This window comes from Pieris rapae, chromosome 3, assembly GCF_905147795.1.
Source record: "Pieris rapae chromosome 3, ilPieRapa1.1, whole genome shotgun sequence".
NCBI lineage: Eukaryota > Metazoa > Arthropoda > Insecta > Lepidoptera > Pieridae > Pieris > Pieris rapae.
The window spans coordinates 5,344,180-5,361,071 of NC_059511.1; the positions used below are offsets into that span (position 1 = coordinate 5,344,180).

Consider the following 16,892-nt stretch of genomic DNA (forward strand, 5'->3'; position numbering starts at 1 on the left):
TAGTAAATTTCAGATTTATACGCAGATTATTTTATAATAGTAAATAAATAAAAGGCTATCAATTGTGCGTACGCGGTTATAATTTATTGTTTAATAAGTACACGCAAAGTCGCGGGCAACGTACACAATAAAGGCGGTTTAAAACCGATAACGAAATCAGCTGAATCTAAACGATAAACAGAGATGTCTCGAGATATTTATCGGTAAATTATTCCCCCCCTAAAAGGATCATAAAGTGGGAAATCCCCTTTCTTTCCTCTTTAGTCTTTTGCATAATGAGATCGGCGATCTACAATGGATTTAGTGCTGAGATGGTTAACCTTTAAAACTCATTGAAATAAATACAATGATACGTAAGTACTGAGGGAAGGATAATCTGCCGACGAAGCTTTTATATTTAAAGCTCAAATATGTATATATTCTTTATTTATAAGTTTTATCTTGGGTTGTTTCAAGATAACATAAGAAATCTTATAATTTAGACGATGTTTGTATCAGACTGATAGATCAGTCGTATTGATTTCTTTGCTGCTTTTCCCCCTCAATGGCTTAGTCATTAAGGCCGTGGAACCCGAGGAGTTCCGTTGGTTTTCAGATAAAAGAATAAGGTGCCCTTCTCTTCAGCTAATGTTCTGGCCAATAGTGATCTTTATCGTTTTCTAATCTTCAGAGGATATTTGTAAGTTGTCGGCTGTCTTGTCTTTTTTTTTATAAATATTTTCTAGATAATTCCCCGAATATATAGTCGTCAGAGGTAATTACTGTGCTGACGTAAATGATATTGGTAACTCGGATGATAAAACACTACTACTATTTTTTTTTAACTACTTTTTGTGTGACATTTACAGCAAATCCCAAAAATTGTCTCTTAATTTAATGTTGAACATTATTACCTTTAAATTCGTCTCCGTTACTTTTATGCCCATAGCTTCTTCAGTGTAAAACCTATCGTATACATTGGACAGTCAGTTAGAACATGTAACACTGTCTCCTCATCCGTATCGCTACAAGGACAGACAGCACTTTGTTTAGTCCTGCATCTGTAAAGATACGACCAGTTGTCTTATCTAAAGGTATGACTATCAACCAAAGTTATTTCATATAGTTGTATAGTTCTTTTATAACTCATAAACAACGAAGTTTTACATCGGATACAGTATACCATATAACATGTGATAAATATACGAAACAATAGTACACAGGGTCAGTATATTGCATGATGTTCCGGAGGAAGAACGTAGTTGAACAAAAGCTTGCCACAAGGTAGACCGCGCTTCATCTTGATATATTACATATTTCTGATTGTGGAAAATATTCCACTATTGTGTTCTGAATTACTGTAGTTCCTTTGTTTTAAACGGCCCGTCCGTTGAAAACAAACCGTTTTTTCAGCAGAAACGTACCATTAACGATTGATTTCAATTATGATGATGATGATTAGATAACAAACGTTATATCCTATAAACATTTATTATAATTTAATAGGCGAATTTGTATTAATAACAAACTATACAAAATAACAGCGAACTATGTTTTAAAACTGACTTATCCTATTCATTTGAATAAAAAAGTTGTCGGTGTTAGTAAAAATAGAAACTCATATAATATAGCCATTAAGCTACCTTGTATTATAGAACTTTAAATATAAAATTGTAGAACGTTGTAATATCTTTTTATCCATACAAGAACTCGTGTCAATATATAGTATATTCAGGTTACTAGCCCTGTACCTATGTATAGATATATATCTGCATATATGTGTATACATAGGTTTTAATTATTTTTTTGGTTAATTATAGAAATAAATTCACGACAGAATAAGTTCTTGGAACAAATACAGTTAATCACTGAAATTATATTATCTGAAAGCTTATTTAAGAAATACAAGTTTATAACCAAGAATTTACTTAGAAAGACACATACACTATATTCCCTAGATAGATAGATAGATACTAGATAACTGACAAAATCGTTGTGTACTTTACTAAATGTCACCATAATAGTTTTCGCGTCAGCAATAACCACATATGACATCCAGTTAAAAGCCATTGCAATGCATGTCGTGCAGTATCAGGCACGTAAATGTTGTGTTAGGAATATATTTTTACATTATTTTTAAACATTTTTAAATAAAACTTAAATATACTTTGATATCCAGTTTAATAACGATTCAATAGGCGATGGTTTTAGCCTTAGAAACTCATGTATGTTATAAAACATAAATGTATCATTGAATAATCGATAAGGAAAATATTATGTTATTTAAGTCATTAATAATTTACTATATATACCATGGATGGCGTATATATGATATACATGGATATACCTGTGGCCTTATTTTACTTGCTTAGATAAATAATCATAGAATCTGTGCAATTAATACTAAAAGTTGATTTAGCACTAATGACAGTTGCAGATATAAAGAAGGAAAAAAAATTACTTAATTACAGTGCACTAACCCGGATTATGTCGTGGCCAGCTAGTCTAGTTAATATGGCTCATTTCATTTGCCATATTAACAGTACTTGACGTAATAATTTGATAACTGACCATTGTGTTTCATTATGGAAGTATAATTTAAATACACCTATTAAATATATCGTTTGTCCGCTTTCGTTAAGGTCAATACAACTTTATGAAAAACTGCTAGTCGAATGCGTCAAATGTTAAATCCAGCGCCTACATAAAAGATTACTCCGCAAAATGTGACTAAGTACATACATATTTGCCTCTGAATTAATATGCTATCATTTTTAAAAAACCTCACTGAATTTATTCAATGAAAAATGTGGAAAGTGTCATGATAAATGATGTTCATATGTTGAATTTATGAGTCAAACTGAAATGAAAATAAAATGTATGCGCTGTAGGTATTGATGAAATTAATTTAAATATATATTTGGACATACACCACTACAGACTTAAAATTCATTTTTTCTATTTTTTTACGATAAAAATATACTAAAGCTATTTGCACTTTAAGAAAGGCATCACCAGCTGAATAAATCTATATACAGTTATTGGTGGTGAGTTAGATTGGGTTAACAGGCCGCTTACATCCTTACTCTGCTGTCACCTTCCTACCGAAATTAGCACCTTATGAGATGGACTGTATGTATGTGCAGCTCATACGACATGAATTAGGTGAAACTGTTACCAAACTCCCGACCAAAATGGGTTTTAGGGGACAGGTTTCCATTTCGCCACCCTGGCCGAGTTACCCCGGCAGGTATCTATTTCCCCAAAAACGTATTACTATCACAATATCGCTTTAAAAGAAATGCATCGTTTCATACATAGTTTTACGCATTATTAAATTACGACTATTAGAAGTCTAAGGACACGTATCTTTTAATGATTTAACTTATTATTGTAAAAATAAGGGATTAATAAAACAAGTAAAAAATATTTCTTAAAAGTTTAATATATTTACGTGTCAATTGCACAAAAATGACTTTAGTCATATAATAAAAACCACACGCGCTGTCAACTAAACACCTAAACTATCCAAAACATGAAAATCAATTCCTTAACGGATTAAAAAATGTGAAGTGATTTTAGCCTAACATATTGAAAAATATTTAAATAGTTCAAGGATTCATTTCCTATTTATACAATGAATTTCAGTAGTATGTATTAAAATCAATTCCCTAAAAGACAACACATTAATGTTAGTATGAAGTTCATGTTTAAAACTTTTCTCTGTAACATCCTGTTTTACATTCATACTTAGTATTTTGGCACTAATTGCTTATACAATAATAGTTACTAACACTTCAGTCCTCTGAATTCCTTTAATTGTAATAACCTATATTTAAAAAACAATATTGTTATCTATGATGCTGCTTTTTGTATCAATAAATTTCTACCTACATAGAACTGGTTCTATCGGATTCCTGCTCCTCTTTCAATGTGTATACAGATCGACGGAATGCTCCGCCGTTAAGTCTAGATCTAGAAACGTGGTGCAAAACTTCTGGTAACGCCTCTCCGTCTGAAGAAAGCATTGAGTCATCAGTTAAGTTCCCACTCTCATCCCGTCAGGACCTCTGTAGAAATTCCGGTGTCAAAACTTTTTGAGTAGGACTCTTCATAATTTTTTCATGATGTCTCAGTCGATGAACTATTTCATCGTGAAGTATATTAAAACACATAGCAGTCAAAGCCAGACCAGTTATAATGTAAATGGAACAGAACCAAACTGTTCCTGATGATGCACCATTTCTTTGAGTCATACCAGGTGCTAAGTGACCGAAACCGATTGTACTCAAGCTCATAAAACAAAAGTAGATTCCATCTACTGGGCTCCAACCCTCCAGCTGATAAAGAATGAGGGCGCCGAAAGAAATGTATGTGAAAATAGCAGCTAGGCATAAAGAAATTGGAGCAAGAATTGAAAAACCATTTAGTGAAACCTTTGAATCGGTATCTGTACAACTCATAGAATCACAATCTCTGAGAAACGATAATCCGACATTTTTATCTTTTATAGAATTTGTGCTAAGGCTGTTCGCTTGGGATGCTGATATAATGGTACCTGACGGTGATCGAACGTAATAAGGTTCTTGTAGGTGCAAGGTCTGAGTTCTATAATCTTCTGGTCGTCTGACTTTTTCCTTTCTTTCTCTTGATGAAATTGTGCTTTCGTCGAGACAGCAGTACCCGCACTTGACACAAAGACAGCAACACAGAGTTCTACTGAATATGCTTCTGACTACTCTAGATAGGAGAGCTCCAACCACAGATAAATATAGAAGCGTTAAAGGTATACCTACAACGGCATATCCTATAGTGACTATTTTGCCTAATGCAGTTTTAGGAGCCACGCTACCATAGCCTGCAACAAAAAATAAACAGATTAGAATAAAATCAATTATTAACGAATCAATTCATTTTGATTAATTTTTGTAAAAATACTCACCGATAGTAGTAAGAACAGTTAATGAATATAAAAATGCTTTAGAAAAGTTCCATTCGTAGTCGTCTGATACAAGAGCTGGTGCTGACTCCAAAGCTCTTGCACCTCCATACTGTTCAGTTACATCAGCAGTTACTCTGGCGACTAATTTATCCTGGAATCTTGCAATTTCCTGAGCTGCAAGTCTTGTCCAATTTTCTTTATATAATATGTTTAGTGAAACCGTTATCTCCCATATACTCTCCACAGTTTGTGATCTTAATTCAGCTGATGCCTGTGCGATGCTATTATTTACTTTAGACAGAGCAAGAGGTTTCTTACTTTCAGTAGCTTGGTAAGATGTTGTCGCTAAAGTTTTCTGTTGTATTTTAGCAGCACCTCCTTCGATAGCTAAGAAAATAAATGCACCTAATAAGGTATAAAGGAGAAGAACTATGAATATTCCGAGATTTGTTATACATCCAGCTATAAGGCTTTTCTTTTTACTTTTCTTTGTTTTTATACAAAAACAGCATGTAGTTATAGTATCGTCACAATTTTCTGGTTTAGTTTTCTTATATTTTCCATTGACATTACTCTTTTTCTTGGTCTTGTCCATGTCTTTAATTTATTCTCAGATCATTATTTACGGTGTTTTACATGCGAATACTGAAACAAGGAAACACAATTTACATAATATAATAATTAATAATAAATTATACATTGTATACACAATACGTGTAAAACTCGATAGCAACCTATGGTGATATTTTATACAGGTACGCAAAAATGGATCATGAGAGTAGATTGCATAACATAGTTCTTTCTTTTTTCTAAAGTCGGTATAATATGTACAAATCTAAACTAATGCAATTTAATATTGCAAAGCAAGTACAATTTCACGTGACATTAAATGATTTAGCCCAATATAATTCGTAAATGAAAATACATTTTTATCAAAGAAAATAATCCACATAAAACCGTGTCTCACGTTACCATAGAGAGAAATAATTCAAAGCATTTTGAATATTGGTGAATCTTGAATATCTTTGATGTACCTCATATATTGCTCATTCAATCGTCTTTTACGTTTTAATATAAAAATGTATTTTGCAAAAAACATGAAATACGATGCTTAAATTTGCAAAGCGTCTTAAATTTCACACTATTTAGGGAAAAGGTGACTATATATATATAACTATTTCTCTATCAAATATAATGGAATATAATTTAAGTCAAACATCTAGTATCTGCGGTGTCTAATCAAACCTTTTCGAACATTGTCGATTCAAAATCTATATATATAAAAATCAATTGCTGTTCGTTAGTCTCGCTAAAACTCGAGAACGGCTGAACGGATTTATCTTATCTTGGTCTTGAATTATTCGTGGAGGTCTAGGGAAGGTTTAAAAGGTGAGAAAAATTCGAATAATTGCCGGGAAAATCCTCAAAACAGCATTTTTCTATTTCCCATACAAACGTTTTCTAAATAAAATGGAGAGTCAATTTGTAATTTATTACCGCTGCATAAAGTTCAAATTCGCGTGCGCGTTGGAGGACCTAATATCGCGTTCTGAAACTCAACAAAAGTGAAAGTGAATCGCGAACGCGACAAAATTGCATAGTCTCAAAATACATAGTACATAAATAAACACAATTTTAGCTAACTTCAGTTGTTACTCTGTCCGATTATTTTTTTATTTTAGCTAACTTAAGTTGTTACTCTGTCCAATTATTTTTTTAATAAGACTATATAGAAATCGAAAGATAAATCAATAATAATAAAGACAAATTAAATTATGGTTTCCTTCAAATCAGTCGACACCGTAATGAAGGATGACGTAATCAACTATCCCACTGAGTTTTTAAATTCACTGGAATTGCCTGGATTACCACCTCACAATTTGCAGTTAAAAGTAGGATCAGTTGTCATCATACTGCGTAACATTAATCAACCTCGACTATGCAATGGAACAAGACTGACTGTGAAAAGACTGATGAATAACGTCATTGAGGCGAAAATCATAAAAGGAAAATACAAAGGAGAGGATGTCTTGATCCCGCGGATACCGATGATTCCGACGGACTTACCATTCGATTTTAAACGCTTACAATTTCCAGTACGTCTGGCCTTTGCGATGACCATAAATAAATCGCAAGGTCTTTAGAAGTTTGTGGAATCAACTTGGAGTTTCCCTGTTTCGCGCATGGACAATTATACGTCGCGTGTTCGCGCGTCGGAAAACCGTCTTCTTTGTTTATTTACGCACCACAAAACAAAACAAAAAATATAGTTTATGAGAAAGCTTTAAATTAATTAACAGACTGTATTTTCACAGTGTGTGTCTGTGAATATCAAATTTAAACCTTATAAATAGCCAGTATTTCAGGAAAACTCTGATTTCTAAGTAAGCAACATGATGTATCGAAAATAATAATAAAACTTCATGCTTTATTCAATAAATGCTTTTTCATTAATAATTATTTTGTTTGTTTTAAAATCATTTTATACAAAAGATTAGGTCTTTTATTTATTGATGAGGCAGTACAAAGTCTGCCGAGTCAGCTAGTATAAAATAAAATTGTATTTATTTACTGTCACAATGTAAAAAGCGCAAAAAAAACAAAATAGGCGCGTACACACAGAGCAAAGCATCGCGGTTAGTGTGGACGTGCCTCGACCGAGGCAAGCGCGCGAGGTAACGACCCGAGGCTGCTCGCTCTGTGTGGACGCGAGTATTGGCTATTACAAGTCACAACTGAAATCAAGGGTGGAACGAGTGACAAAAACCAGCAATAAACGGAAGCTTAAAATTACCACTAGCCAGTAAAAAGTATTAATAGAATTTATTGCATATTTAATCACAGGATATTTTAACCGTTTTTGTTAAAAGTAATGTTAATGAAAATAAATATCTAAAAAGGTCACTTATTAATCTCAAGAAAATATGTAATAAAGTTTCTTAATTCTTCACCAATAAATAACAGCAGTATAAACGTTCTAATAAAATTCAACAAACTAAATCGTAACTGTGCGTTGAAAATTTAATCATAGCACATTCTCTAAATTGCAAAACCGAGTAAGTACAGCATAATGTATTATCTTCGCTACAACTTGACCCCAGTATGTGGAAGTTTTGGTTAGTTTCCACTAAGAGAATAGAATTGTGTAATGATCGATTCTCTACTTATTTATTTATTTGGAAACAAAACAGATACATCTTTACAATAAAAATAAAGTTAAAAATAAAACATAAAATAAACAGATTGGATGTATCCACATTAGGTTTCACTAATATGATACAAACGAAACAAAACATGACAACGACACATATACATGGAAGAGTTAGGACATTAATAGGTGTTTATTTTTTTTTTAATAAAGCAGTAGAGGAGTGCGAAAAAGGGTCGATATTTTTGATAGAATCTAAAGAAGAACACATCCTGTGAAGTGGCTCACGGAACCCAATGTTGGTTCTGGGAGTCGGAAAGTTAAAAGTTCTATGTGAGCGTAGAGACCTGGCAGGAACATTACATAATATGAGTTCAAGAAGATCTGAAGAACTTATTTCATATACGCATATTTTTCTCACAGTGACACAATATATCAAATTACGCCTAGTACTCAGAGAAGGTAATCTATATACTTTTTAAAGTTCCTTGTATTTAGCCCTAACACTATTCATCCGATAATTTAAAATGCGTAAAAATTTATTTTGTATAGCCTCCAGTTGTGCAACGTATATAGCGTAATGCGGATTCCAGATTGGACAGGCGTACTCCAACTGGGGCTGCACGAGTGTCTTATAAAGGTGGATGTATGTGGTTTTGTCTTTGAAGGGTCTGGTGACTCGTGTTATAAAACCTAACATGCGGTAGGCTTTATTAATAATTAAGCCTATGTGCTTATCTAGGGTTAATTTGGAGTCAAAAAGGACACCAAGATCCCAAACAGACAGCACACGTTCGAGGGCATGGTATACAAGGGTGAAGTTGGCGGTGATTGTTATGGGTTTTTCTTGTTAACACCATATGCGGACATTTACTATATTTCAAGAATAATTTGTTTATTTTTCAGTAAAAGATAAGTCCTGTCCTGTCCTGTCCTGTCCTGACCTGTCCTGTCCTGTCCTGTCCTGTTCTGTCCTCAGCTCAGCTCAGCTCAGTTCAGCTCAGCCATTCCGTTCCGTTCCGTTCCGTCCGATCCGATCCGATCCGATCCGATCCGATCTGTTTCGATTCGATTCGATTCCATTCGATTCGAATCGATTTGATTTGATTTATTAATAATAAAAGTAAATTGTAAGTACTATAATCTGTGACTTTATTGTTAATGTTTAAGGGAGAAAAATAAATAAATAATAATTATTATTATTATTACTTATTACTTTTTTGATAGTGAATCAGAAGTTTATCTTCCAGACCACCAGACCATGAGTTATGTGCCAAATTTAAACTTTTCAAATTTCATCAAATCCGTAGCGACTAAGACAGAGGGACACTAAAACTAATAAAGGCCATGAAACGAACTTCCTAACACTATGTTTTTACCCTTTGGATTGCGACACAAGTGCTCCCAAGTTGCGAAACAAGAAACTTTGTCGACGTGATTACAGTCGCTAACTATCACTGTGATTCTACTTAGCAGTCTTGTATTTCCTACATGAGAAAACGTCTTTCTCGGGGTCTTATTATTAGTTTCTGTACGAGTCTCACGATTCTAAATGTAACGTACATCCTAAGAATTATTGCATGTACATTTTTACTGTTGGAACTTATCGCAACAGTCGCTTTTCTCAGTATATCTTAGATTGGTTGCTAGGTTGTATATTATTCTGTTGTGAACCGTTTTGTGTAATGTTATATGGATAATCTAGTCTCGATAGAAGTATCTAACTAACAACACAAAAATAAATTATATTCGAAACAGACGATATAGACGATGAAGAATTATAGACGATAGTAGTCAAAAACAAATTCATATTAAATACGTTATGCGGTAATATGAAAACTATTATTGTGACGAAAAGTTTCATAAATATAATTCTACGTATATATCTTATCGTGATATAAAAAAGATGCTGCGCGAAAGTAGATAACAATCTTTGATTCCCCTTCTCATTAGTAACACGTACTTTGATCTTTTGTAACGAGTTCTATTATCAAGTACTTTTATTGTTGTATGAATGTTAAGTAATAATATTACATACATTTTAATCTTATAGATATAAAAAGAATTGTTCTCGTAAAGGAGAGTAAAATAAAATTAAATGAAATAGGGTAATAAAGTAGGATTTGAAAAAAAGGTGGAAACGAAATGACATAAAGTCAAACAATACGCACTTAATCCTTTTCACGTTCAAAGTAAAGTGGTAGTGAATGATAGATACGAACGTCGATCGTTAGTTAGTCTTAAAAAGTGTTTTGCTTGTTAAGCCGGCGTAAAAACTATTTATTATGGCACAGTAAAAACAATTTTCAAATTTATCTGTACAGCAGTCGAAATTCTCTCCGTGATTATTTAATTTGACGAACTGAGTAGCAGAATTAGCTTTCAGCTAACAACATACAAGGAGATACGACTAATGTTTTGAAATGAATACTTATAATTAATTTTGCTATAATGCTGAGGTCACAGTTACTATGGGATAAGCAGACAATTCTCCTTTTCTAAATAAAAATTCCGATTTCAACAATTCTGGAAACAAAAAATAAGGATAATTTATCCGTCTAAGTATTGTACATGTTGGTATTAACTGTGTTTACGATTAGAGTAAGTTTCTATAAGAGTAGAGAAATACTAACTACGTATACCTACGCATAAAAATTCACGTTTTAAAATTTAATTACCACAAGTGATATATTAACACTAGAATAATGAGTACAGAGCACACCATTACATGCCTGATAGAAAATAACAATCCCCATTATATCCTACTAAAATTTTATTATCAATTCGGAAATTTATGCTCACGAATCTCGCTTGAAATCCATTCGAGCGTACGCAGAGTAATGAAATAAGTCATTTAAATTGGAATAGAGATTTCAATGGGAACATTAGGCGTGGAAGGAGGCTAAAACGTGGTAATATTGGATTATATCACTGATTTATGCAAAATCTTTATCGGTGGCGACACTTGGAATTGGATTTTGGTATCGTCGCGATGTCCGCGCCAGGTAAGCGGGACGTGAATTTTCCTTTTTATTGAGGGATTTGTAATTTATTTCAGCGATTTTGTTAATCTTTATACCTTCTAAGAGATTTTTATCCGTAATTATTTCCGATTTAATTTAAAGTATTTAAAGGAATATCTCTTAACCAAGTTGTCAATACAAATTAAATCTTTCTGTTAATAGTAACAAAGTAGTATTTGTACCTAAATAATAATACAATTACATAATACAATTGGAAAAAATGCTATGTATAACGCTAAAACTTATTAAGTTAAATAACTGATAGTTTCAATGCTCAGGACGTTGTTGTTTACGGATTTGTAGTTTGACTTACTTATTATCGTTGATTAAAAGGTTACAACTAAGCCATTTTAGATTTACGGATGAGAGATATTTCACTATAGATGCACTTTAAAATAAAAAAGTTTTTTACTATAGACATTCAATTAGACATTAACCAAAAAAGACGAGTAAGAATCTTGCGCTTTTTTCGCTTTACGTAACCGAAATAATCGCCAAAGTTTAAAAACATTTTCTTCCTCAAAAGCTGTTATTTTCTAAGGTAAAGAAACTTTTATTGACTTTAGTGAAAATTAAAACTGTTATTAAAGTTTCAAGTAGTTTCTGGGTAGCGATGCGCCAATTGAAGCGAAAGGCAGTTTTTGCGATTGCAATACTCGCATATGAATCGAGAACGAACCATTATTGCCTCGCGACGTGGGAACTTGTTCTTAGCTATTAAACTCTTTTAATGTGCTATGAACAATAACTCAATGTTATCTTCAGTTAATTAACAATTCGTAAATAAACACAATAATTAACGAAATAATTTATTATTTGGTAAAACACTAACGCACGAACCCAATAATTTATCCTCGATCTGAGATTCTACGAAGACAATCCATTTTTGGCAACGGATAGAATGCAATCTCTTCAATCTTTACACTCATATTTGATAATCAATATAAACCAAATAAAGTAAATAACAAACAATATTAAAATATACTTGTCTATGTTTAAAACATAACAAATAGCTTTTTAATTATTTTAAAAACAAGTGTAACTTGAAATCTTAAGATAACGAAGCTCTATCCACATACACCAATCCTACCATGGATAGCTTGTATCCACAAATGGCTATTACAATCCGTCGATTGGTATTTGGCACACTTTTATCAATATTTGGATTAATATGTCTACATCAGATGGTCAAAAATGGATTGAGAAAGGTTATTGGGTTTCTGCGTAAATGAACACAAAGCCAATTTCAAATTAATCTATTTCATTTTAGTTCCACATCGAACCTCTTTACCTATATATCATCATTACAATCGGTTAATGTGTCAATCATTATTTAAATACACACAATATTATTTTGATAGACAATGTACTTGCTTATTTTAATCGGCAAAGCATTAATTATATCGGATTAGACAAAGAAACTATGCTTAAACGTAGACAAAAATCATACGCATCGAATCATAAAATATAGGTGAACTAAAAAGGCGACTAAATTCCTCTTCAAACAAAGGGCTTCGTTATATCTACATCCGATACTGCACCCGATCAAGTCAATTAATTCAGGTTTTCACTTGTATAACACTCGTCATTTCTTTTTAATTAAAGTACTTACTATAAAAGTATCAAACACTAGATAATTTGCTTGTTGTGTGTCATTAGTATAGTTTTCCCAGTGTATTCAACCCAGAGATCGTGCGTTTGAGTCACGGGTACGCGTCACTGGAATAAAATTTCCAAGTGCGCCATTTACGCCCGTACATTGAAGGAAATTGTCGTGGAAGTCGAAGTCGAGAAGTCGTGAGGAAACTGCCTGAGCCCCAAAAATCAAAGACACATAAGGCTGATCATCATAATTGTCTTTTAAAAAAAACTAATCACGAGGTCTGGTATAAATTATCTGTCAAAGCAAGGATTATCTCCAACTTACTAAATCAGTCTTATTTAACTTATGTAACTAAAGCACTGAACCAGCTCTATCCATAACTAATTACACACAATTTGACTGAATAAAAAAAGTTGCTCACGACCGCTGCAAAGGAATCTAATCGTTCAGTTATGTTTTTTTTTATAGAACAGGGGGCAAACAGGCAGGAGGCTCACCTGATGTTAAGTGATACCGCCGCCCATGGACACTCTCAATGCCAGAGGGCTCGCGAGTGCGTTGCCGGCAATGATAATGTTATATTAGTTATTATTTATTTTCTATTTTCTATATTACTACATCGGCGTAAACGTTTTTGGTCGACGTACAACAGTAGAGGTTTTAATCTAATTAATAATATAACATCAGCAAAATGAATAGTCAACCAAATTAAATAGCTAATGGACGCTTTTTGGCGTAAGCAAAAAATCATCAAAGGTAAGGAATTAATCGTTACCCTTGATGAATTTTTGATACAGATATAAAGATAGATATATATTTATGTGAAAATATTTCACCAATACATTTATATAATATTAAATAGTAAAACTGATTGTATTGAAATTAATTTTTTTACAGCCATTTATTTATTAGAAGGTAAGTTTTACGAATCATAGAAACTTCGTTATCCTGTTGAAACTTAAACATTAATCATATGTTATAAATTAAATAAATACCTTGATAAATAAAACCTCTGATAATATTAATGCAATCACAAAAGTATTGGCATTACGAGTCAAAAATGTATGTAATCTATTAAGTATTATAAGTTCCCCTCGCACTATAATAATCAAAAAACTCTTTTACAAAATTGATACTTTAATAATTTGTGTTGTATGATGAAAACGCCTCAATCTTAAAAAACCTTAAAATCTTTGTGTGTCCATTTATCACGGAGGCTAAATATAATGACACTACTACCTTCAGGAGCGCAGTATCAATGAAATATTGCAAACACGGGAAAAAATATTTCGTTCCGGCCGCTGAGTAAACAATGAAAGGTAATCTTATAACATTTTGACTTTATCTATGGGTTTTGAAATATAAAATGTATCATATGCATGCTAATTGAATGTAAAGCTAATAGTTAATATTAATTGTTCTGCCCCTGAGTGACGGCTATGTCATAACGTAGCTATCGGCCTACGCGGCCATACTTCGCTCAAGAGTCTTTTGTTTCCGAGTACTTCGTCTCCCGCTGGGTACTACGAATGACACGTTAGATTACATAAATTGTAAGCCTATATAGCCCACAGTGCCTTAATTAAATGAGAATGTTCTAGGCTTCGTCGAACCTAAGTCATTTTAATTAATGTTGCTTATAGATTATACAGAATTTCAAGAACTTGAAATTGTGTATAACTTTCCAGTAGGGGAGTTAAGAAATTCAATTGAAAAGGATTTAACCGTTAAAATGTCTTAGTTAAATATGTTATGTCTAATAATCGTGAAGTTTCAAGATATAATGCGTTTCTTGTATAGTCGATGAATTATAGCTTTTTGTATCTTTTTATGATGTAATTTAACGTATTCTGGCCTTTTTTGTTTATTTAATGGGCTTGTTTAAATTTTACCGGCCTATTATAAAAGTAAAATTCGTATTAACAGTAAAATATAATTCAGGTAATTTTATTTATTATTTTTGGTTATAATAAAAATCCTTTGAAACGTAAAATATTCAAAAATTAGGCTAGAATATTTTCAGTGTTAGGTTTATTATATGACAGTGAAATTATGTTTTTCAGTCAACAAGATAATCGAGAACGCATTATTTTTAAATTAAATGGTTTAAAGGATTTATGGTATATAAACAATCTTACCTGGTGATTGACAAATGCATAATTTTTTATTCATAATTACAATTTCTCATTACATATACAAAATGTATGTCCCTTGTTCCATTTATATTTCATATCAATCATGTAAGAAACTGTAACATCTTCAAATTGTCACTCTCATTTGTTATCACTATTATAATTCACGTCGGTAACATAGTCTTCACATACGCGTTTACGAAATTAAATATAATTTTTGTCTAGTCTCCAGTTCCTTATAATTACGAATTTTAGTTCAAATAAAATCGTCACACACTACTAGTCGTGTTTTCCGCCATCTTTCATTTTTGACGCATGCGTACTTTTTATTGAATTGACACATGCGCTTTGCAATTATTTATCACAATAAGACATCATAGAGTATACGACTTAAAATTCATTAAAATAAAATGTCCAATTGGCCAATTAATTAAAATAAAAATTGTCTTCGAAAAATGTCGTCAAATGTGGTTTGTATAGAAATTATGTTTTGAATTTAGTATAACATTTAAAAATAAAGCAAAAATTATTTTTGCATTCGTTATTTGAATTAAAATATAGATTGCAAGGACTACAACAGTTTTGATTAGCATAGCGATTTAAGTGTCGAGCGTCTCAAGCCTGGTGAGGGCCTATATTTAGCATTATTATTATTATACTTATTAAATAGATTTAACACTTACTCGTTAGTTGAAGGAATATATCTTGGCATGTTTTAAGACAAAAATTGCCTATATAATCCTTAAACCTCATTAAAAACATATCAAAGAAACATCGAGTATGCCAAGGTTAAGGCCACTAAAATTTATTTCTAGTTTTTTAAAATAACTAAACATGTGAATGTATTTTTTTAAGCAGTCAGCACTGTGTTCTATAGTTTAGACGTTTTAATTTATTGTAGAAACTTTTCATGATGGTTGCAGTTTTACAAAAGTAACTTTTCATGCGGGACCACCGACCCTTCATTTAACAAATCAAATAATCACTATAATAGAACTCTACCGATTTTCATATAACATTTTACTTCATAGCAACAGTATAGTGTCCATGTTCATAACCATTAATTTTCAGTACTCTTATTTTTGATAATTAGAATAACCTCACAATTTTATGCTTTATTTCAATTCGTGCCCTTATTGTACAGGTTTCTTCTGAGAACCTTTTCAAGTAGAGCTCTCAAGGCAGGGCACCGTCTCGATCTAGATCGCCTTGCCTCTTACTGCGATAAAGCGGTCAATCAACTACGGTTAAGTTATTTAAAGGAATGGAACGACCACTATTCTATCCCATGCTTTATATTAGGAATAAAAATATAAAATCATCAATCGGGCTTAGAATAATGGCTCGCGATATTTACGTGTGAAAAACAAGTGAAATCCATGTGCGAGGACATCAAAAATAAAATCACTAGATATTGTTTAGGAAACCAATTGACGTATAAACACAATTGCAGCTACTATGGATGGTTCTAGAAAAGACAAATGCTTAAGTTCGACTACATGCTTGCGAGCCACAATGTTTTATCAATGAGCTGCTGTGCCACTGACTCTTTCTGGTTAACTATGGTTGCTTTGGAGACTCAAAATAACGATGTGTTACAATCGTGTGAAAACTATATATATATATATATATATATATATATATATATATATCTTAATATATATATTTCTTGTGTGCGTGTGTATGTGACTGAACTCCTCCTAAACGACTGGACCGATTTAGACGAAATTTTTTGTGTGTGTTCAAGGGGATCTGGGAATGGTTTAGATTCACAATTTTGTCCGCTGGACAATGTTTTTTTAATTAATTTTCAATTTATTAGTTGTTGTTGATTTTGGAATGTTTTACATTGGATCCGACAGACGGAGCTACGATCTCAGTGTCAAATTTTAAATAATATTCGAATTTTAATTTTAGTCTGTCCCGAAATTTAAAAAAAGTTTTGTTATCATTGTGTTATATCGTGTGTGACCATGTGCTGGATCGTTAGATATTGTCATAACATTTGAATAATATTTTTCATCAAAATGGCTTATTATAAATTGAAATTTTGAAATTAAAGACG

General features: G+C 32.2%; 1 protein-coding gene across 1 annotated transcript; it reads right to left on the reverse strand.

Moving 5' to 3' along the window:
- Positions 1–3,406: 3,406 nt before the first annotated feature.
- On the reverse strand, positions 3,407–16,411 carry LOC110993354 (potassium channel subfamily K member 18-like). The gene is made up of 3 exons (XM_022259574.2): positions 14,834–16,411; positions 4,922–5,566; positions 3,407–4,837 (listed from the first exon to the last, which is right to left on the reverse strand). Exons 2-3 carry the CDS (start codon positions 5,514–5,516, stop codon positions 4,041–4,043), a joined length of 1,392 nt encoding a protein of 463 aa, XP_022115266.2. The 5' UTR covers positions 5,517–5,566; positions 14,834–16,411; the 3' UTR covers positions 3,407–4,040.
- Positions 16,412–16,892: the final 481 nt, after the last annotated feature.

Excerpts from the sequence above, each read along its gene's own strand:
- LOC110993354 (XM_022259574.2), bottom strand. The coding sequence starts at position 5,516 with ATGGACAAGACCAAGAAAAAGAGTAATGTCAATGGAAAATATAAGAAA. Across the intron at positions 4,838-4,921 it reads AACTGTTCTTACTACTATCG|GCTATGGTAGCGTGGCTCCT; the intron begins GTGAGTATTTTT and ends TTTTTGTTGCAG.